General features: G+C 32.4%; 3 protein-coding genes and 2 long non-coding RNA genes across 11 annotated transcripts; 3 read left to right on the forward strand and 2 right to left on the reverse strand.

Annotated features, from left to right (window-relative positions):
* Nucleotides 1–1,529: 1,529 nt before the first annotated feature.
* Nucleotides 1,530–4,046, reverse strand: LOC130498618 (uncharacterized). Of its 4 annotated transcripts, XR_008937508.1 has the most exons (3): nt 2,216–4,039; nt 2,015–2,050; nt 1,530–1,922 (listed from the first exon to the last, which is right to left on the reverse strand). It is a non-coding gene; the product is annotated as an uncharacterized LOC130498618 (long non-coding RNA). The 4 variants fall into 4 exon arrangements; XR_008937502.1 differs by lacking the exon at nt 2,015–2,050 and having other exon boundaries at nt 2,216–4,046; XR_008937507.1 differs by having other exon boundaries at nt 1,530–2,050; nt 2,216–4,046.
* A 2,169-nt stretch (nt 4,047–6,215) lies between these two features.
* Nucleotides 6,216–7,706, forward strand: LOC130498880 (uncharacterized). 4 transcript variants are annotated; one of them, XR_008937901.1, is made up of 4 exons: nt 6,216–6,683; nt 6,765–6,862; nt 7,000–7,089; nt 7,287–7,706. It is a non-coding gene; the product is annotated as an uncharacterized LOC130498880 (long non-coding RNA). The 4 variants fall into 4 exon arrangements; XR_008937899.1 differs by having other exon boundaries at nt 7,057–7,089; XR_008937900.1 differs by having other exon boundaries at nt 6,776–6,862.
* A 3,220-nt stretch (nt 7,707–10,926) lies between these two features.
* Nucleotides 10,927–12,798, forward strand: LOC108843324 (suppressor of disruption of TFIIS). Its single transcript, XM_018616502.2, is given in 8 exon segments — nt 10,927–11,120; nt 11,218–11,283; nt 11,391–11,441; nt 11,444–11,487; nt 11,626–11,751; nt 11,853–12,065; nt 12,156–12,221; nt 12,366–12,798. Coding segments are annotated over 8 exon segments (789 nt in total). The 5' UTR covers nt 10,927–11,071; the 3' UTR covers nt 12,540–12,798.
* Nucleotides 12,799–13,850: 1,052 nt separating this feature from the next.
* On the reverse strand, nt 13,851–14,771 carry LOC108843325 (mannose-P-dolichol utilization defect 1 protein homolog 1). Its single transcript, XM_018616503.2, has 2 exons — nt 14,613–14,771; nt 13,851–14,522 (listed from the first exon to the last, which is right to left on the reverse strand). Exons 1-2 carry the CDS (start codon nt 14,769–14,771, stop codon nt 13,953–13,955), a joined length of 729 nt encoding a protein of 242 aa, XP_018472005.2. The 3' UTR covers nt 13,851–13,952.
* A 1-nt stretch (nt 14,772) lies between these two features.
* On the forward strand, nt 14,773–16,210 carry LOC108843326 (uncharacterized). The gene is made up of 5 exons (XM_018616504.2): nt 14,773–15,044; nt 15,197–15,303; nt 15,490–15,571; nt 15,671–15,762; nt 15,839–16,210. The coding sequence occupies exons 1-5, from the start codon at nt 15,003–15,005 to the stop codon at nt 16,044–16,046; spliced, it is 531 nt and encodes a 176-aa protein (XP_018472006.1). The 5' UTR covers nt 14,773–15,002; the 3' UTR covers nt 16,047–16,210.
* Nucleotides 16,211–22,429: the final 6,219 nt, after the last annotated feature.

Consider the following 22,429-nt stretch of genomic DNA (forward strand, 5'->3'; position numbering starts at 1 on the left):
TTGTTTTAACAAGGAAATTGTGCCTCGAGATTCATATGATCCATGTGGAAAAATGTTTTATTTGTCATTATCGGGTCAAAGAAACTATATAATTACATATATACCTTGGGAACCATACGCAAGGAACTGACCAAAGAACATTTATGGACCATTTACACATGTGACCATGTGAGTTCCCACATAGAATAACCACAAGAGACTTCTCACTTCTGAGGTCTACTGTAGTCTGTACTTTTTCCAACTAAACCCACAAACCAATAACCACAAGAGCCATTCATTATAGAAGAGAAATTTACGCCTAGAGTCACATTTTGTCTTCTTTATATTAGAGTAGGTCACTTATTACTCCTAAAGCACTTTTGCACAAGAAACCATACATATGAGCATGCGAAATTTCCAAATTATCCTTATCACTTTCTCATTTTTTTTTTAATTTAACCTAATTTCTTTTAGATAAACTTCAATTCTCCCACGTGCTTTTTTTGTCCCTGAATCCTCTTGCTTTCATCTCTCTCTCTCTCTCTCTCTCTCTCTCTCTCTCTCTCTCTCTCTCTCTCTCTCTTTTGGATCAACTCTCTCTCTCTCTGTAAATACTGTATAATCTAACTTTCGTCCATGGCAGTATATTTGTGACCTTGATCCACTCAAAACCAACAGATTCACTCTCATCTCTTCACTTTTGTCATTTTCACAACAAGGTGCTCCCTCTCTCTCTCTCCACCGTCGGTGTTATAGCTGATTCTCATGTCCGAGAGAATCATCTATTGGAAACAAACTCCAAACAGGGAGAAAGGCTGGAGTTTGTGGAGTATGTGAGGTTTTGTCTTTGTATTGAAAAATGGAAGATTCACGAGAAAGCACCGAGCAGGTTTTCAATTGACCCCTAGATTTCCCCAAAAAATAAACTGTTTTCATCTATAGAGGTTGCAACGAGTGTTTCTTTGTTCAGATTAGGTTTCCTCTAGTTTCTTTGTTCGGTTTGGTTTTTAAGATAAAGCTTTAACATTTGACAATGTGTGTACTTCTCTGAACTGAATTGTTGAAATCTGGGTCTAAAAAAAACTAATTCTTTGGTTGTATTTAGGAGAAGATAACGGCCGAGGAGATGAGTGTCATTGCCTCTTGCCATCTCAAGGTTTTGCGGACTGCTGCTGGGTTTAGCTGGTGGTTTAGGTTGGCAATGTTAGTAGTACTTTTTGATTCATTTGCCTCACCAAGTGTAGTGGAAGTTTCTTCATAGCTTTAAAGTTACATTTGCAATATTGTATTTGCTGGATTTTTTAAGAAAATTGTCCAGCGCATAAACTATCCATGTGTACATAATATTTAGGCATAGTGTGTACACGTAATTCATAAGTGTACAGTTTCCAAAATAACTATATGTGGACATTTACAAGTGGTTTTATCTAAGTGACAATATCCGACTTTCATATGTGAAGATGATATGTTTTAGAATGTGGACATTTACAAGTGATTTTACTAAAAACATCTGACTTTCATAAACACATTTACATAGCCATAACCAAAAAGGAAGCAAAGACCGTATTGCCTATGTACATATGTACATGTATTTCATAAACACATCTATATAGTAATCACCGTATTGCCTATGTACATATGTACATGTATTTTGTGGAAAGGTTTGTAAAACATATATACATATGTTTTGGTGTACATATGTACATGTACTTTGGTGTACATATGTACATGTATTTTGTGGAAAGGAAATACATAAGAGGAAAATGATTGTTAGCTGAAATTACATAAAGGAAAATGAAATACCAATACCAAAAGAAAAAGAAGTCAAAAAGGAAAACTTCCATGGATGCTACATCTGTGTAATTCTCGAAAAGAGTGCTTAAAGCTTCCATGGGTGCTACTGCTATTCTTGCTGCAAATACTACTTGCGACGGAGACACTTCCTGTTGTGGTTACAGAGAAGAGATATCAAGTTAGTACACTCAGAAAAAATCTGCAATACTAAAATCTGAGCATTAACATTTCATACACCTACATCTCCTTTGTAGTAGCCCTTGTGATTGCTCAATATCTCAAAAGTATAAACAAAGATGTTAACAAAAGAGACTAAATAATAATTTCAGTAACAACATCGTTACCTACACATCATAGACTCTGTCAAACACTTATGATTCTAAGAATTTCATAAAGAAACTAATTCAACAGGAGAAAGCAAATAGAGGAAACACATTCTTACCTCTCTTGATCAGCAATATCCCAAATCTGAGCTTTGACAACTTTGCTTTTGAAGTTGAGTGTCTTCGTAGCAAACTTGACACTAGATACATAGAGTAGGCCCCAGATTGGATGGAATCTAATTGAAACCAACCTGTGAAAAATCTAGTCCACACACTGATACTAAATGATGCATATGTATCCATGGAAGTAGATGAGCATATAAAACAGATTATATAGAGAGAAAGATATATTCTGTAATTTGACTACCCAAAAAATTGAACGGAGGAGAACAAAAACAAGATCTGGATTTCATCACCTCTGGTTTTCATCTTCATTGCTTCAACTGTAGTAGTTGCGCCGCCACCGTTATCATCTTCTTTGCCGATCCTCCATCCACCGCCTTGGCTACACTCACAACTTCTCCACCATTTCCGTCATCCACCGCCGTAAGATCTAAGTCGGAACCGCCGGGAGAGTAAATCGTAGAACTCGTAAAAAACTACCTTTTCACTTTCCTATCGAGCAGAAAAAGGAAAAAAAAACCCATCTAATTTTAACCTCGGGTCAACCACAGAAACCTTTTTTTGAAATTCAAAACCAAAACCAAGAAAAAAAATCAAATTAACTAAATCCATTTTTGCTTTTTCCAGGGATAAAATGGTATTCAACCAGCCATAATGTGTCCTAGTAGTCCAAAGTGACTTTTTATGATAGAGAAACTCAAAAAGTGACCCAAATTGTTAATTTCTCATTATAGAATCATATCAAGGTCTACTGTACTTTAAAATATAATGGGTACACGATTTTTGATAGTTTTTAAGCATGTGTGGGATCCGTTGACAGCTCTACATGTGAATGGTTTTGCCAAACAACAAAATCAAGAAAGAAACATCATCATCGTAAGGATATTTCACAATATGGGCGTGATCAAGAAATTATGAAAGAGTCGGAAACAAGAAAAAGAGACTTTACCTTCTGTTTTTAGTCCTTTTCGGCAAGACATCTTTACTTTCTTCATTACAGAACGAGAAGCCATGTATATGCTGATGCAGCATCATCAAGATTCTCATTCGAGATGACCCCTTTGTTTTCGAATAGAGAGGTGAAAACAAAAGAAACTACATCTGTTGTGAATCTTAATGATGCTGCATCTGCAAGTACCGGCTGTTAGCAACTATCTCACGCTAGATTCTAAGTCTTTTTCATCAGAACCCATAAAAACAACCACAAACGAAAGACCCTTATCGGTTAGAGTGATTCAGAAAGCAAATCAATCATCAAGATGATCTGGGGGGTAAGCAACTAAGAGAGAGAGAGGTGCATGAATATATAAACTACTTGGTCGATGTAAAATCACTTGGAAAGGGACATAACTAGCATGAGGAGGAAACCTATCTGATGATTAACTATTGAAAGGAAGAGAGAGAGATATATCACATCAATATTACACAAGCCCACTTCATAAGCAATATCTGAAAATCTCGAGTGTGTTTATACACAAACTGACAAACCTCAAAACTTTTTTTTATCTCCAAAGTGATATGAAGAAGTCATTAAAGAAACATTTCCAGGTGGAAATGGCTAATGGGTTGCAAATGCAAAGGGCGACAAATTAAAGGTTTATCAAGGATGGAAGAAATTATTTAAAATAATCTTTGATTGATTAGTGTGGAACAAGTGGGATTAGGAAAAGTATTAGATTAGCAATGGTCACTTACTCACTTTATTAAACTAACTAATCATGATTAAGATTGTTTCCTTTGCGGTTTCTTACGTGTAAAGGAGAAAACAGTCAGAAAGCAAACAGCTTTAGGTTTTTAACTGGAGGTATTCATACACTTTAAGTTTGATTCGCCTGAACTCTTAAACTAAAATAATCACTGAGAAATATCCTGAACTGGAGGTTAAGAGAAGCCACGAATAGTACAAACGCATATCTTTTTCATAAGCCTAACATTCCAATAAAAATGAAAAAAATAAAATACAACTCAACTTCATTCATACATCTTTGACGGATAGATACCAGATAATTAGACACAAGTCACACAACACATGATCTTCTAAAGCAATAATAAACAAAAGGAACGAACTTGTGCCTAACCTTATCAGCATAATCCGAATAGTTTTCCCAAAAACTCTCCACCATTTTAACTCTTCCTTTAGCTTTGCCTTCTTATGTAGTAAACCAAACAAACCGCTACAAGAAACAACAGGCTCGAAGGCGCACACAGGGCAGTTCAGTATGTCTCGAAAAGAAGCATTTATAGGATGTCTGTTCCATCAATAAGGACCAAACTGCATAAGCATTGTAACCACAATCAAAACCCATATCTCTACATTAACCCAACCACCGTTCAATATAATCGTTGAAATAAGCAGGAGGCACAAGTGTAAGCTATGTGAAGACTGAAGTTACAATACTAGGTATTAGCTTTACCGTGAGATTCTTGTACATCTTCCCCGCTCGGCGATTGAGAATGGGCCTATAAGCTATGAGAGTATGGTCCAATGGGCTACTCTGAAAATAGTCAAAAGGTCTTTCAAGAAAAAGACCGTCGAAGGTTCTAATATCTAGTTGTGTTCACTTTAACACCGGCAGGTCCTTCTCATGGAAACTAGGGGTCTCAATTCGGGCTGGTTCGGTCCGACCCGGTTTTTTTAGGGCTATAGGGTTTTTCAGTTTTTTGAGTTTTTCGAAAAATAATTTGTTATTGTCACTTCTACCGTTTTAATACATATAAATTTCATAAAAAAATCAGTTTGAACTTTTAAAAAAAATGTAAAGTGATTTTCAACTTTTCTTTTTTTTATCAAAAATATTTTACTTTTTCGTATGTTTTAAAAAACATATTATAAATGAACCAAATTTAATAAGATTTAAATAATCAAATATAAATTTAAACTAAACATATAAGAGAACAAAATTTATGGTAAACATGATCACACGTTTCATACTTTCCATGTTGAAAAAACTATGTTATAAAAGAAGAAGTTGCATTTGTAAAATTTAAAATATGACATTTGTAATGATCAAACAATAAGGTGTATTAACAAATTTTATAGATTTTTATTAGAATTTGGATTAAAGAGATTAAAATAATATGTTAATACTAATAAATGTTTTAATTGCAAGAATGATAATATTTAAAGTAAAATACAAAGTTTTGGATTTTCGGCCCGGCTCTAGTTCAGACGAACTTATGTTCAATATATCCAAAACCTAAATGGGATTAGCCCGAAAGATCCGATTATTTTTGGGTTTATAAAATTAAGGTTGCCAGTAATTTTTAGGATCAGGTAGATCTGGATTGTAGGTTTCGATCCTAATTGACATGTCTAGTGGAAACCGACTGGTTGCACACGGATCAGCTGGGAAGAGAAGTTGCTTCCAAGTGTTATTTTCCAACGTGAAAAACATGCAACTATTTACATTAGTATGAAAAGAGAAAATATATAAAAGGAATCAAACCCTTTTACAAGTTCATTACTGAAAAATGAAACAAAGATAGAAAACGTTACAGAATAAAAAAATATAAAGGAATCACAAAATGTTTTTTTTTGCTTAAACTACAAAATGGTTTTCAATAAAGGAATCAACTACAAAATCTTTTTGTGACAGGACACCCGTATTTTGGTACGAATATCTCACAAGTATTTTGTAGTTCATTTGTCTTAAATCATATGAAAAACGTGACATGATCAAGAGAATAATGTACAACTATTGACGTGGGACTTTATGATCTGCCTTCTTTTTTAAGTATTCATCTATTTTTGACTCAGAAAAAAAGGCATTCATCTACTGACGCGCGGATTTTAAATTATAGAGTATTTGCATTCTACACATAAACAAAATCCTATAATTAGGTAAATACACTTTTCAGAATTACTTAGATATTGTCGACAATTCTATGACCAAATTACCCCTATCTCTTATCTAATCATAACCTAATGTATCTCTATTTCTATATTTCTATATTTTATTTATTTTCTCACTGTTATCACTTCGTTTCGTAATTTCCTTATTATTGTAAAATTTCGAGTTTATACGGAAAAAAATAAATCAGTCGAGATTCATAAGTACGAAGCTCTGTCTCCTGAGCATTATATTTCGCCTTTGTCATCTAATTCAATTACATCTCTGTATTTCCTTGGGAACCTTCTCAAGAACGAGAAAGTTTTAAGTTTCTAAGAATTTTATCACATGGAGCCGCGGCGAAGACGATCTTCTGAGGAGGTAAACAGAAGTTAGGATATAGACTACTCAGGCGCGGAGCGATAAGCTTCCACCTCCGAAGCCTCAGTTACTAGTGTAGTAGTTCGTAACAGTCTGCTCCACCGTTTTGGTCTGACCGACCTGTTTGATTCAGTTTTTCGCCGCGCCGGTGAGCTTTGGCATACCCAGATCTTAACTGGTTTAGCCAATCACATTTCCAGATTCTCATCTCCCATGGAACCAGTTCCATTGCCGCCTCCTCTTCCTCCTTTGAGTCGGTTAATTAGAGTTATATTTGTTTTCGTCTTTGCTGGTGCTTGAGTGTTTGTTTAATCTTGACGCATTTCTTTTTTAGATTTTTTTTAGATTTGTGACATGGTGGCTGTTGATCGGCTATTGAACCTCACTCGTATTTCCTGAGGTTGACAAAACATCTTTTTGGGCTGATCCTTGGTACTGATCTCTCATGTTTGATCATACAACTTAATTGTTTTCTTGCGTTAGTAGATTGTTGATGAAAGTAGATTGTTGATGAAAGTAGATTGTTGATGAAAGTTTTGATGTAATGGTGTGGTGCCTAACGTTCCAAGAAATGGGTTTTCTTTGTTATATCGATTGGTGTCTGCCCCTTGATATTAACTATAAAGGATGCTGATTCTACAACAGAGAAACAGAATGAGGTATTCAAAATCCTATAAGCCTCAATCTTAGTCTTCAGTTCTCCTGCTGGCAAAGTTTTTTTTTTTTTATGTTGGTAATCTTTTCAGTTTCCTCTAACAGATAACTCAAGACTTAACCATCTAATTAACTTATTTTCAAGAAAAATCTATAGTTATTTTGTCTAGTGACTGTGGCTTGTGTTGTGATGCATTTGCAGGATCTGATGCAGTGTCTTCTCAGCCAAATGAAAATAGTCAAGTATGTGCTACGGATTTACGGGAAGTTTGAATTTTTTTTCTTTTTTCTATTAGCTTTTGTAGCTTACTTACACTCATTGTTTGACATTCTACCATTCTTGGTTCATTTTTGCAGGCAGGTTACAGTGTCAAAGATAATTTAACGAAAGTGAATATCTGAGATAGTGGCTGCTTTTGTTGGACAGACATTTACATATTTTTCGAGACAATACCAATTTTAGCTAGATATTATTGTACATGCCAAATCCAGTTGACAAAATCAATACATAGACGGATATCATTTCAGATTATCTATTCAAATTCATTATTAGACGGCTAACAATATTTAATTATGTATAACAATTAAGTTATCAGTCGAATTATGCAAAATATTTTAAAACTATGCCATTTCTAACCATTTCTAACCATTTCTAACCATTTATAAATTGTTTTAGCTCGCTAATTATTATAATATCGGAGTATGCTTTTTGGTATAGAAGTAGTGTGATTTCTCAAACTCATCTCAAAATCGTTTGACATAATATTTCATGTCCAACAAATAAAAGTCAAGACAGTGTAATAAAATGTAACGATTTATTAGTTTGCTAACATGTTTAATAGCACAAACACCTATTGTTAAACGGCTAACAATTTTAATGGCTCAAAAGACAATTTTGTTTCTCGAGATTCAGCATCATTTGGTCCACCAAATGATAGCCAAGAAAAAATCATCCACCATGAACAGCATGAAGTTTAGTAGATGGCTCTTCTGTTCTAATCATCATCCAATCAACCAACAACAACAACACACCTTTTTAGTTTTTCACAAGTTTTCAAAATAAAAGATATCAATCTGAAAGCACAACAACAATCACTATTTTACGGTGAGGAAGTTTTCACAGTTTTGGCCTTTTGGTATGAAATATTGATTAGTGTTTCCTCTAACATTTCCAAGTATATGTCTGAAGTTTGATATAGGCAACAACTTGAAAATAAGACAATTTCATTATATGAGAATATATTACATCATCAATTACAAAAAAGTTTAACAAGCTAAAAGTGGAAAAAGATGCTAAATTTTCAGATTACCGGTTTAGTAAAAGCCTTCCACGATTACACAAGAATTATCAACCCAAAAATAAACTTAATCAGGCTAAGCTTGATTATATACATCTATTTCACAATAGAAAGGCCAAATCAACTCTTGGATTTAGAAATCTCCACACCCATCACTGGCTCCAATTCCATCACGTGAGGAAGAAGAAGATCCCAATTACAGAAATGTATACAAATTCATCTAAAGCTTGAAGGTTTCACCTTTTGCTAGAACCAGTAGGTTGTCCGCTCATCTCCTTAACTCCATCCCCCCCCCTCCCTCAGCAACTGTCTCTACTAAGTTGGCTAACAGTGAAAGAAGAAGGTCCGGAAACAAAATCCAGGGATGCCGTTCTTGGTCGCCGTTGTTCTTTCAGTTACCTTATAGCGGGCACACTGAACCATTTCTTTAAAAAGTACACAATGAATATTATTCAGAAACAAAACAAGAACACAAAGTCACCACAATTTGGTCGAGAACTATATTTCAGTAAAAATAAAAAAAGAAACACAGGAAGAAGATGGAGAAGAAGATAAGAAGAGAGAGAGAGAGAGAGAGAGAGAAAGAGATCTTTTTTTGTTTAATTTTTAGAAATCGTAATCTGTACCAAATCTTTATAATATTTTTAAATATATGTGACAGCTAATAACCTATAAACTTAACCCGTAGACAATATATCAGAGGGTTTGATTGTAATTTTGTATACTCTTTAACCCCGTACTTTATTGTGTTGGGTATATTCCTAATTTCCCATTTCTTTATGGATTTTAAGCTAATTGACTCTAAATTATATGCCTATTGAATAGTTTATTATACTAATTCATTACTTTTTTGAATTGCACATCAACGGGTATCACGATAACAGTTTTGTACTCTTTTTGTTTATAACTACAATAATGCACTCGATTAAACAAAGAATATAGAGACATAAATAAACTCTTTTTCTTCTCTCTCTTCTCTCCCTTCCATCTCTACGAACAACTAAACCTTATCTTCTTCCGTTCAACTCCGGCGTCGGAGGCTCGGATTCTCGTCCGGTGCTCGCGTTAGCTTCGGCGCCGGAGGCTCCTCTCTTCTCCTCTCCTCGTTTTTTCCTTTGCTTCTCTGGTTGTCTTGTCCTACTTACCGCCTTGCTTGTTGCTCTGTGTTTGAAGCTCTTCCTGCGGCGTCTTCGCTCGAGAGAAGAAACGCTGCTGGTCCGAGTCTATTAGACATGGTGCTGCGGTGCGGTGGGTGCTGGCGGGTGCTATTGGAGGAGTCGGCGTTTTAGGGTTTTGGAGGCGGTCCCTTAAGCTGCTTCCAGAGTTGGCGGCGCGTGGAGGTGTGACCCGGGCTCCTGTTGCAGATCTGACCTTCGGTCCTCTAGATCCGAGGTTTCTACTGGTCTGTGATGTTGCGGCGGAGGCTACAGTTCAGTTGCTCTATCCTCGGTGTCTTGGTAAGGGTGCGTCCTGTTTTGTCTTCATCTATGGTGTATCGGAGCTTTCTCTAGTTCGATTGCGAGCTTAGCCAAGGGCGGTGGTGCGTATCTCTGCTTGCGGTGTTGGCTTGTGGTGGGTTCAGTGGCGTGGTGTTGGCGTTGGTCGTCTATGGCCGCTCCGAGACGTCCCTGTGACCTCCCTCCTATCTGGCCTCTCTCTTCCTAGTTCGTATTCAGGACCAGTCCCTTGAAGCTTTGTCGACTGGCTTCTTTGGTCTTGCTCGTGTGATTATTTGGTCTAGATTGTCCGTTGTCACCGGTCGCAATCTCCGGCAGTGATAAAGCTGTTCGCTTTAGGTTCTCTAAGGCGACGTTTGGCGATGGTGCTAAAGGCTCGTGTGGTCTGCGGGTTTCTTTGGTATTGTCGGTGACTCCAGACGGTGTTGCGCACATCCCGATACCGGGGCGTCCCCTTGGTTGCTCTCGGTAGTGTTAGCATCACTAATGCTTTTTGCAGGTCTCCGAGCAGTTCTGATATACGTGCAGCTTCCTTCTCATTCCCAAGTTTTTCGTACTGCTCTTGGTGTGGAGACTTTGTTTCTCTATGCCATTGATCGGTTGGGCGCTTTTGGAGATTGTACAGAGGGACATGGATCAATTTTCAATGGTATGTGCTCTATTTCCCTTCTTCGATAGCGTCTGTGCGCAAGGAGGTGACGATTATAAGCTTCGAGGAGATCATCGAGATCTAGCTACTCCGTAGACGACACGAGAATTCCCGACATCCATGGAAACAAGGAGAACCTCACTTTTCCGTGGTTATCGTCGAGGGTTGAGAACAGAAATCGATTTCTAATGTTTACTAAAATCAGATTAGCGGATTGTGCCGGGTTAAGTGGGTGGGCGAAGCTATTTCTTGTAATACGTAGACTTGGAAGCTTTTGTTTGAATCAAGCATGTAACCAAAACTATTTCCCGTTTACGGGTTGATTTATAATATATATTTAAAAAAAAAAAAAAAAAAAAAAAAAAAAAATAAACAAAGAATATAGAGTACCTGTCGTCTGTTCATTAATAGTGAGTTTAGCTGCACGCGTTTAGCTGTTTCTTATATAATCATATCTGCACTCTCTTCTTCTCTTCATCAAATAGTTTTTCTTCATCATCGTTTCTCTCCGTCTATTATTTCATCTCTTCTTTTGTTTGAAGTAACTTCTTTTAAACCACGAGATCTTGCAGTTTTCTGGAAAATGGAATTCGTGAATAGCTCCACACCAAGATATGACTGTCTCCTCTTTGGTAAGAAGTGCTTTGTAAAATGTGTTTTCTATATAAACATGAAAAAATTGTAAGTAATATTTATTGATCTGTCTTTTTGTTTGTTTCCAATATATAGATTTGGATGATACTCTTTATCCTCTAAGCTCTGGTTTATCACAAGCATGCGCCAACAACATCATAGGTATATAAATATATAGTTTTCCTTCAAATTTCACAATTAATATATTTACTATTTCATATAGAGGGAAAAAATCTTTAAAATAAACCAATTACCCTTCTCTTGTGCAGAATTCATGGTTGAAAAGCTTGGAATAGATGAAGAAGGAGTTGTTGAACTAAACAAATTCTCTACAAAAAGTATGGAACTTCAATGGCTGGTCTAAAGGTAATTAATTTACCATTATGTTGACCAAAATTGATTTATCACTAGAATCATGCATATATATACACAATTTCACCACCATATAATTAATCGCATGACAATGCATGATTTATTGGTTAACTAAACTGATAATTAATGCAGGCTGTTGGTTATGAATTCGACAATGATGAGTATCACAGTTTTGTTCATGGAAGATTACCTTATGAGAACCTTAAACCGGACTGGGTTCTGAGAAATCTCCTCCTTACTCTACCTTTGCGAAAATTGGTACGTATATCTTTTTGCTTAATTTAAGTTTACAAATATATATATATATATATATATATATATATTAGTCTAATTATGGGTTATGTTTTTCTTGTGTTAAGGTTTTCTCGAACGGAGATGAGGCTCATGTGACCAAGGCTCTAAAGAGGCTCGGCATCGAAGATTGTTTTGAGAAAATCATAAGTTTCGAGACCTTAAACCCTAAGATCAATGAGACTTTAGATTACCTTCCTGAGATCCCGGTTGTCTGTAAACCAGCAGAGATTGCTTTTGAGAAAGCCTTCAACATTGCACAGCTCAATCCTAACACAACCGTAAGCTTCAAGAACTAATTAATCAGTAACTATATACAAACAAACTTCTATCTTATCTTTAATTAATGTTATTAATGAATCTTGGTTCAGTTGTTCTTCGACGACAGCGTCCGTAACATCCAAACAGGAAAAGCCATGGGTCTCCATACAGTCCTGGTAAGAGTGGGATAAAATCTTGAACCAAACCAACTAAAACCGATTTTATTATCTCTCAAACATGTGTTGAAGACGTGCATGTATAACCAAACTTTTAAAAACATAACTAATCGATCGAAAACATAATTTTGAAATATATTTTAGGTTGGTAAATCGGAAAAAGTGGAAGGAAGTGATCATGCGTTAAAAAGCATTCACAACATGAAAGAAGCATTCCCGGAGTTATGGTCGGAATCCATTAACAACAACATGAACAAAAAATCTGAAAGAATTGGTTACGCTACACAGATCTCGATTGAAACTTATGTTCAAGCTTAACTAATTTAACATGTTTATTTTTACTTTCCTAAAAAGTTTACATATATAAATAATGAATAATAAAATAACAGTATCCAAGAAATACACCGTTTATTGTTGCTGCAACGGTTGATATACAAGGTCTCTATGTATTTGAACAATAAAAACATGTATTCTATGCTTTTGTAACACTTTCGTTAACTAGAAAAACCAAGTGGTGGCCTAGTGGTAAAAAGTTTAAAACCGTGAATACCGCCTTAAGTTTGATTTTTCTTACCCACTAGAACATCCTAAGTTGTAGGAAAACAAGGATCCTCCGAACCTCGGGTTTCGTGGTGATTAGTCTTTAAGTTTAAAAAGCTTTGGGATCATACCACGATTATCGCAAATAAAATCTAGAAAACAAATGATTAAATTTTACTTAGTGTCATTTAGACAGTTTTCATATATATTAAAAATGACTAGAATATTTAAGTCGTTATAGTTACACGTTTTTTAATCAATAATATTCAAGATAGGTAAATTATTTATAAAATCAATGTATTTTGTAATTAATATGAAATTTAAAATAAAATATAAATTGTATAGAAATTCAAAAATAACAATTTTTGTGTAACAATAAAAGTATCAAAATAAAATATTTTTGTGAACTGAGGAATAGTTGAGGATGGAGGCATTCTGCTCATGTTGCCGACTGCTGATTAGTGATTATGGGCGGGCCTGTTACATCTTGAACAAAGTAAACAGTTTCTGAATAAAAGAAGGCGCATCTTAATTTTTGAATAAGTGTTCTTGACCTTTACGTTCATCTATACCAAGTTTCTGAGTAATATACTCAAAAATGGCAGCAACAACAACGACAGGTTCCAGGTATTACTTGCGCCTTGCATTTCGCTTTATAAAGTGACCAACATCAATCCTCAGAACTCAGAATGAACACAACCAAATCTCTACGTCTCTCTCTCTCTCTCTCTTTTGTTCATTTTACCTAATAAAAAAAGCTTAATAAGTTCCAAAAATTCATTATACGTAATTTCAGTTGTTCTTAGATGACAGCAACCGTAAATATTCAACCCGGGAAACGTGTGGGTGTCCACACCGTATGTGTGTTTTATGATCTCATACAATGAACAAGGGGTAGATATTGCATTCACAACAAACGTGAAGCTCTTCCTCAGCTATATGTGAAAGCTGTTGCCTACAAAGCCATGGAGATTAGATACATGCAAAAAGGTCGCCATTGAAACAATTGCTTTAAAAACATTTCTCAAGCTGATAGTAGCTTAAAAATATAAAATTTCGAGATCACAGAACTGTGAAATGGAAATGTAATGAAACAAATTGAGTTTTATTTAATTGATAATATATGAGACCAAACATCTTCTTCTTTTTTTTTGTAATCATTTTTACAAAGCCAACAAGTACATGACTTTATCATGACAACTTTTTATCATTCACTTGCTTTCCTTCTCCTCTTCTCCAATACAAAAGAATCTGACTCATGATAATACCATTGGTGAAAACAGCAAGAACAACACCCACTACCATACTAAACGGAGCATTCACCTGAACGCTAGTGAAAACCCTCGCCATTGACCCACCCAGGTTCATCAAACAAGTCAAGAAACTAAGCTGCCCAGTACTCTTACTCCCGAAATTCTTCCAGATCTGAGGCACCCTCGCAGACAAGAAAATCAAATGCTTCGAAGCGTAGAGAGCTTCAAAGACAAAACCATCAATCTTCCCAGCGAACAAAGCCGGGGTCAACGCAAAGTACACAACCGCTCTGACCCAAGTGGAAACAGAGAGAGGCTTGGAGTAGTGATAGATACAGCCCATCAAGATCAAAGCTTGGACCAGAAGAAACGCGAGTTCGCCGAAAGACGAGAAGGGAAGCTTCTTGTGGAGACAGTATGCGAGTGAGATCGTGTAGCCCACGACTTCTAGCTCGAATGCTGTGACGCTGAGGCCTCTTACGCTCTTCTTGTCCACGATTTTCATTATCTAAAAAACAGAGTTATAAAGTTAGAGACTTTTTTTTTTTTTTTTTCGAAATGTGAATCTTGGGGTGGGGATTAGAGTTTTGGGAACAACCTGAGGAAGCTTGACGGTCATTGAAGCAGCGACGAGGAAGTAGCTGAGGAGGTTCGTGAGGAGAGGGAAGAGGCAGTCTTTCGCCGGAAAGTGGCCGTGCCGGAGGGAATCGGTGGCGCAGAGAAGGTCGATTCCGAGATAATCCATCGCTTTCTCCATCGTTGGGGCTCAAACGAGAGGACATATGTTGACTTGGTTTTGGTTTGTTATTATAGCCAAATAAAACTAAACCAATTCGATTTCGGTTTGGTTATTATTTTAATTTTTAATTTGGTACGGTTCGAACCGGTTACGGGGCTTGTTGAAATCAGAAATTAAACCTAATTTACACGAAAACACTCGAGTTGTTGTTGTTCCTCCTCCTCCTCTCCGGCACCGGGTAAGTATACGATGGCGAAGAGAGAGATTAGTAGCACTCTGAGAAACCTAAAGGTATGTTCTTTGTCAATCAGTATGTACACATGATTGATTGCCTTCTATAAAAAAAGCTAACCTTTAGAGCTTAGCGCAAGTTATAGAGTTGATTTGGGGAACAAAGTTGCAAACTTTCGACCTTGTAGTGATTGGTGGCTCTATGTGTGTAGTTTATGCAAAGGTCTGCTCTGAAAGAGGAGGAGAAAAAGAAGAAGACTGATGAAGAGCCTAACGGGAGTTTACCTTCCCTTGGAACTGTTGTTGCGAAGAAGAAGTGGTACTTGTTCGTTTAGCTTACTTGTATGATTAATGTTTTGTTTTTGTTGTTTTTGAGATCTTGATTGATTACTTCATTGTGTTCATGAATCATAACAGTAGTTCTTATAGTTTTGTCATGTATGTTTGGTTGTGTTTTCTGAAATCTTGAATTGTGTGATTTTTTTTATTTTTATTTCCAATGCAGTGTGGTCATAACAGACTGGGATCCTCAGCCAGGAGCATTGTTAGGACGCATGTCGTTTCAATCTTTCAACCCCTCTATTGAGGTCTGTGTCTGTGGTGTGCTAATGCCTGATGATGTTCCTCTTCCCTTTTGGCTTTTTCTATAATAATAAAAAAAAAAACTCTTTCTTTCTTTCTTTTAGAAACTAAATGAAGAGGCGATAAGCAGCGGTGGGGAAACAGATGCTCCTCCCACAAGCTCTAGCAGTAGTAGTGGCGGAAAGATGTCTTATAGGTACTGTTACCCTCCGCTATCAACAAATTAGTTTCCTAAGAGAATATGCATCAGTGCGAATGTAATCCTCTTTCAGTGAACCGAACAAGGTTGAGAGAAGCCGGGAAACAACAAATGGTGGTGGTGACTTCAAAAGGAAACAGCCTGAGGAACAACAACACCATCCAAGCAAGTCCATGAGGAGCAGTGACAAACCATCACCCAGCAACAGACAAACCGATGGTTTCAAGAAACCCAAGAGCTGGAGCGGTTTGAAACCACCAAAAACTCAAACCAAAAATTAGCTTAAGCGCAGCGAACCTAGTTCACATGTTTTAGTAGATCATGTTTGTATCATCAATTCATTCACATGGTGTTGATGCTTGTTTTATGCTTGTGTTTAGCTCCAGATATATGATGAAACAGTTTTTTCTTTTGTCTTTTCAATTAAGTTTTACTACAAGTACCATTCATGTGATCAAACAAACTCTACTATACCCTTGGTAAACAAAGTAACAATTTGTTTTTCAAAGGATTAGATCAATGGCGTTAAGTTTCTTTTTTTTATAGTCTTGGATATCTGGGTATTGCGTTGTTATGATTCGACATGTAAGCTTCACTAGTGATACAGCTGACGACGGATGGTGGGGGTCACTTGTTTTCATATACAATTCATCATCATATCTCTAAAAAGGCAAAATTTCTACTAATCGTAATAATTTCTTTTAGAAAACAAATCTTGAGAAGTCACTTAACGATTGAATCCATTAATACAAGTTGCCAAATAATACAAATAACATAGCAAAATAATGATTGATGATAACTCATTGTAGAATCATAGAAAGAAATATATTGTTTCATCTATTTGTTTATTTTTATCAATTATTTATTTACTAGGTGATTTTCCCGTGCTCATGCACGGGTATAAATTTATAAAATAAATATATTATAATAATTGATTGTTATTTAATTTTAATTTTATTAATAAATTTATGCATAATATTATAATAATTATAATTATATTAAATTAATTTAATTAGACATGATTTTAGATATGTTATATCTAGTTGGTTTATTGTTTTTACGGTTAATTTAATTATCATTTGGATATATTGAATTGCATTTGTTTCTCTAAATTTAAATATAATATTTTTTACTAAATATATTAAATTTTAATTTTGTTATTCATATTTAGGTTGTTTGTTTGTCTTAGATATATAAATATATTTAGGAATATTATGTATAACTCAAGATATATTGTGCTTAGATTAAAATAAAAATAAACCAAAATGTCTGATTCCAAATTACATAAATTAATATAACGATAATATATTGTGCATATATATTATTATATTTTTACCAAATAACTAAATTGTAACAGTTGGTTAATATTTTATTTTCATTGTTAATATGTTTTGAGTTATCCTATAATCTATATTTAAAAATAAATTATTATTCTAAAATTATATATTTTTATTGCAGTTAAGTTTATGATTTTATATTTAAGTTGAATTAGTTGAGTCACTCATGCTGTGAATATATTTAGTTAAATATATTCTTTCAAATTCAAACTTAAATATAATTATTTTATTATATTTAAGTTAAATCAAATTAGTCTTATTTATCATTTAAATGTGCATGTGTTTTCATAGTATTTATCAAATTATATATTGTTTATTAAAAAATATTAGATATAAGCGATGATCAATAGGAAATTACAATTTAAGTAACTGTTACATTTTTGAAAGTTCATGAATATATATCAATATTACAATAATTAAAATGTTTTATAAATTCTAAATAATTCATTCCTTAGATTTATTGAATTGTAACTAAGCTAAAATTTATTTTAAATAATCATAAAATGAGAATTCAGATTTGTCTTGGTATTTTAATTATGGTTATATTAACTTTCACAAACATTAAAACATAAAATTTAAAAATAAGTTTAATATTAAGAAAATAAATAATTTCAATAGTGATAAAATGTAATATACCTACCTTGTCAGAGTATATAGTGCTATGTTATTTTAAATATTTTGTAATTATTTGATCAAAAGATGTTTAGTTTTTTTTTTTTTAGTTTCTAATATCTCTTAAAAATAAGCAATAAAAATAGTGTGCTAGTATTTGAGAAGTCATATTATATAATTAAAAATACAGTTTTAGATATTTGTTTGCTCTACCTGAAATATATTATAGTCAACTAAATATAAAGAATAAATAGAATATTTCAATACTAATTATTAATTTTTTTAGTCAAATAAAAATATATCAATTAATGTTACTTAAGAAAAGGATAGATATATAAAAATACTTCTATTACATTGAAAATATATGTTTTTATATTGTTAAATTATATTTTAAAATAAATAATATTTCTTTTTCTATATCACGATTATATGTGTGAAACTTCTTTTATGAAATCACATTATATAAAAATATAAAATTTTCATCTAAGAAAATATTTTATCACTGCAAAAGTATTTTTATGTTATTTAAAATATATATTTTTTTAAAATGGAATATTACTATTTTGTAAAATTTCCGTTTTGATAAAATCACATTATATATACATATATTTCGTTTTAAATTGATTTTTTACTTTATACATGTTTCCTTTATATTATATATGTTATTTGTAAATTTTTAAAAAGAAAGTAAATATCTCAACAATAATATTTAAATGTAATAATTTTAATTCATTAAGGGTATCACTGTAATCAACCATCGTGAGAGTAAACGTGAGTGCGACACATAAGAAACTGACTTCTCAAATAATATTATAGAGATAATTATGGGGAATTTTCAAAAATACCACTTTTAAGTTACCATTGTTCATCTTTACCACCACTAAGGACACATTTTCAAAAATACCTTATTTATTGAAATGAGTAAAACTCTTATATCTTTGTTTTTATATGCTTTTCAAAATTCTAATCCCAAATTCTAAATCCTAAACCTCTAATTCTAAACCCTAAACCCAAAATCTTCAACTCTAAACCCTAAACCCTAAACTATATACCCTGAATTCAATATCCTAAACCTTAAACCCTAAAGTCTAAACTATAAACCCTAAATCCTCAACTCTAAACCCTAAATCCTCAATTCTAAACCCTAAACTATATACCTTAAACTCTAAAACATCAAATCTAAACCCTAAATCCTAAACCTTCAAATCTAAACCCTTCATTAAAAGTAGTGGTAAAAGTGGTTAGTGTAAACATGAAAAGTGGTACTATGAAAATGGTATTTTTGGCAATTTCTCGATAATTATATAAATACTTAAATATTTTTACAGAAATAAATATAGTGGTTGTATATTCTTACAAAAAATATTTTATGTACTGCATATTAGAACTTTTTATGTTTATAAAACCCACACATGATATATAAATAATTCATAAAGATTTTGAAATTTGTTAAGAACATTTTTATATTGAGAAAAAGACAAAGATAGCACTAAACCAAATTTTTGTCACAAAATAGCATCACAAAGAGGAAAATGACCAAATTATTTTTATTGAAGGGTAAATATACATTTATAACATTTGTGTTAATTAATTTAAGACTTATGGTTTATAGTTAAGGGGTGGGTTTTAGGAATGAGTTCAAATTTTTAAAAATAAAAATAAATATTAAAATTTTCAAAACAAAAAGATGATATTTTAGTCTTTTTATTTTTTGAATGCTATTTTTGTGATAAAAACTTAAAAATTGTTATTTCAGAGAATTGCCCTTTTATATTCTAGCATACAAAATCATTTTATTAGAGTTCATGTATAGTTTATAATACTTTTATTAAATTATTTATAAATGTTTAAAACACTTTTATTAAATTATTTCTAAGACTTATAAAATGTTATAGGATCATTTGTAAATGCTTCTAAATCTATTTATTATTCTAAAATGTATATTTATAATGATTTATATAAATCATCATTAATGATTTATATAAATAAAAAATATTTCACATTTTTTATTTATTTATTTATTTATGTTTTTATGAAATACACTATGATTATAGGTGAAATCTTAAAAATTGTGATGATTTTGATAGGAATTTTGGATTTGACTTTTTATCGATTCTAAAATAAATTTAATTATAAAATCAACTATTTCAACTTTTAAATTGAAGTACAATTTTTTTTCACTTAAATTATGGATTGTACTATTAAGCCATGTAAATAAAGAGTTGTAAACAAGGTGAACAACAAAACTTTATAAACTTGAAGCTAATTGTATGTAAATGGTTATACACATATATTTTTAATTGTATAAATGAATATTTATAAGGATTTAAAAACATATAAAATTATATCACACTTTTTATTATATATTAAAAGTTAATAAGAGACTTTGTTACAGGTTCATAAATGAAATCATAAAAATTGTTACAATTTCAATAGTTAATGATTTTAGATTTTTATTTATTTTTATCAGTGCTAAATGAAAAATAATTATACAATCAATTATCAGCATTTTTAAATTTGAATACCTTATTCATATCGACAAATAAAATGTTATTAAATTTAGTCATATCCAAAACCGATTTTGAAAACTATTTTGAAAGACACATAAAAGAACAACTATATTTTTGTTAAATTTAAAATAAGTTAAAAATAATAAAACGAATAAAAATCGTAAATAAAAAAATTCAGCAAATCTGATGTCGGAGCTATAGAAGCGTCCGACCATCATCTTGGAGATATTAAAAAAGTGATTTTATTTCTCTAAAAGACAGAGCACTTACGATTTTCACGTATCAAAATAAAATAAAAGTTGATTCTGTAACCAATTACCTAAACCAATTATATTTGTTTTCATGTAAGAAGAAGTTTTTAGTGATTCAGATTTATGTCGTTGAAATATCTTAAATTTCACATCTCTTCTAAAAATATATGTTGATTTTTTCTGTTATCAAACTATTTAAAGTTAAAATTTTAATATTTTTAGTTATTATTCAATAACTATAACGTTGTAAACATAATATATATTTTTCGAATAATATTACTCTCCCGGAAATCGCGGCAAACACCTAGTCTTTTGTTATTTAACTGTTTACTTATTTAACCTAAATCTCCAACGGAGTTTCCTGTTCGAAACAAAAAAAACAGAAAAAGAGATTAGCAAATTATGGAAGATTTAATTGGGAAATATAGGTATAACACAAACGGATTCAAGTAGGGAATTTTGTGATTTCGTGTTCTTCAAGATTCACATTACCATCCTCGGCCACAAGCTTATCCCTCAAATCCAATTCAACAAAGCTTCTCCTTGATCTCGACGCTATCATCGTGGAGACATCATCCTGTCATTGATTCAGAGGTCTTCCTCCATGCTTTCATCTCGAAATTAAAGCATGTTCCCATAGATAAAAACAAATAATAATTGTGTGAATTAAAATTGTAAAAGACATGATATAAATGTTAAATTTATATGTATTTTTTAATAGAGAAAAAAGTTTCGATGTTACTCATCAGTAATTAGTAGCAGCAACTCCGTAGAACTAGCCAAAATGTCTTAAAACTGATATTAGTTGATGTGTTTATGTTTATTGATGGTAATTTTATCGATGCAAAATATATAATGAAAGCTTGAAAATATAAATGATTTTACATACAAGACACAAAAATTTCAGTCTCATAAATATCTATACTATTAAAAGTTAAAACTGAAGTACAAAATTTTAAAATGTTTGGAAACAAGAATACTAGATTAAATGGGGATTATTTGGAAACATGAATTATAGATTAAATATTTTTTATTTATTTATACATTTAGTTTTTACATTTATAATAAATTAATTATTTTTGTTTTTCTTTTTTATTTGTAGATTTTTCCACTTCATTTAAAATCAAATATTAAAATTAATTAATTATAATGAGAAAGAAATAAACAAAGCACTTAATTTATTAATATAGATGTTTTCGGATCTGACAAAGGAATATACTCTGTTATGCTTAATTGATTGAAATCATTATTTTTCCAGAAATAATTACATGTAAAAAACTAATCTACTGTGATTTTCTACAAATCTAACATTTCAATTTAGATTTTGATTTGTTTTTATATAAAATAATCTAACCCAACTCTTTAAATAATTGACATATTAATTTTTATATAAAATAAAGTGAACTGCAATATTTTTTGTGAAATTTATGGTTGTTGTTTCTTTCCAGTGAAAATAAAAACCATAAACTGTAATATATAGAAAAAAAAAAAAAAAAAAAAAAATATTAATTTGCTACATAAATTAAAAAAATCATAAAATTAATAATAATTCATAGAAAACTACTGTAAAATAAATAATTTTTATTCTTAAAAGAAGAAGACAAAAAAGAAAAAATACACTATTTAGTCCAATGAAAAAATTCTTTGGCCGGTTTATTATTTTTCATTAATGAAACACCTTTAAGTTCAACGATATATTCGCGTATCTGACGACATCGAGAAGTGGAGGCTCCTCTATATGCTCTCCATATTACAAGATGAGCCTTATTCTTTATATCCCTTAATTCACATTTCCATACTATTCTCCCTTTTCCTTTTTCGTCAACCATGAAGCTGTATGTTTCATTGAACAATACATTTTTGATACCTTTGTTTTCGCCTCTGTTGGACCAGCAGTTTACAGTTAGTACATGAGCAGCTCCAAGTTGGTTTTTAAATCGTAAAATGTTTGGAG

Source organism: Raphanus sativus, chromosome 2, assembly GCF_000801105.2.
Source record: "Raphanus sativus cultivar WK10039 chromosome 2, ASM80110v3, whole genome shotgun sequence".
Classification (NCBI taxonomy): domain Eukaryota; kingdom Viridiplantae; phylum Streptophyta; class Magnoliopsida; order Brassicales; family Brassicaceae; genus Raphanus; species Raphanus sativus.

Excerpts from the sequence above, each read along its gene's own strand:
- LOC108843326 (XM_018616504.2), top strand. The coding sequence starts at position 15,003 with ATGGCGAAGAGAGAGATTAGTAGCACTCTGAGAAACCTAAAG. Across the intron at positions 15,045-15,196 it reads GCACTCTGAGAAACCTAAAG|TTTATGCAAAGGTCTGCTCT; the intron begins GTATGTTCTTTG and ends CTATGTGTGTAG. Across the intron at positions 15,763-15,838 it reads GGCGGAAAGATGTCTTATAG|TGAACCGAACAAGGTTGAGA; the intron begins GTACTGTTACCC and ends ATCCTCTTTCAG.
- LOC108843325 (XM_018616503.2), bottom strand. The coding sequence starts at position 14,771 with ATGGAGAAAGCGATGGATTATCTCGGAATCGACCTTCTCTGCGCCACC. Across the intron at positions 14,523-14,612 it reads TGACCGTCAAGCTTCCTCAG|ATAATGAAAATCGTGGACAA; the intron begins GTTGTTCCCAAA and ends TCTGTTTTTTAG.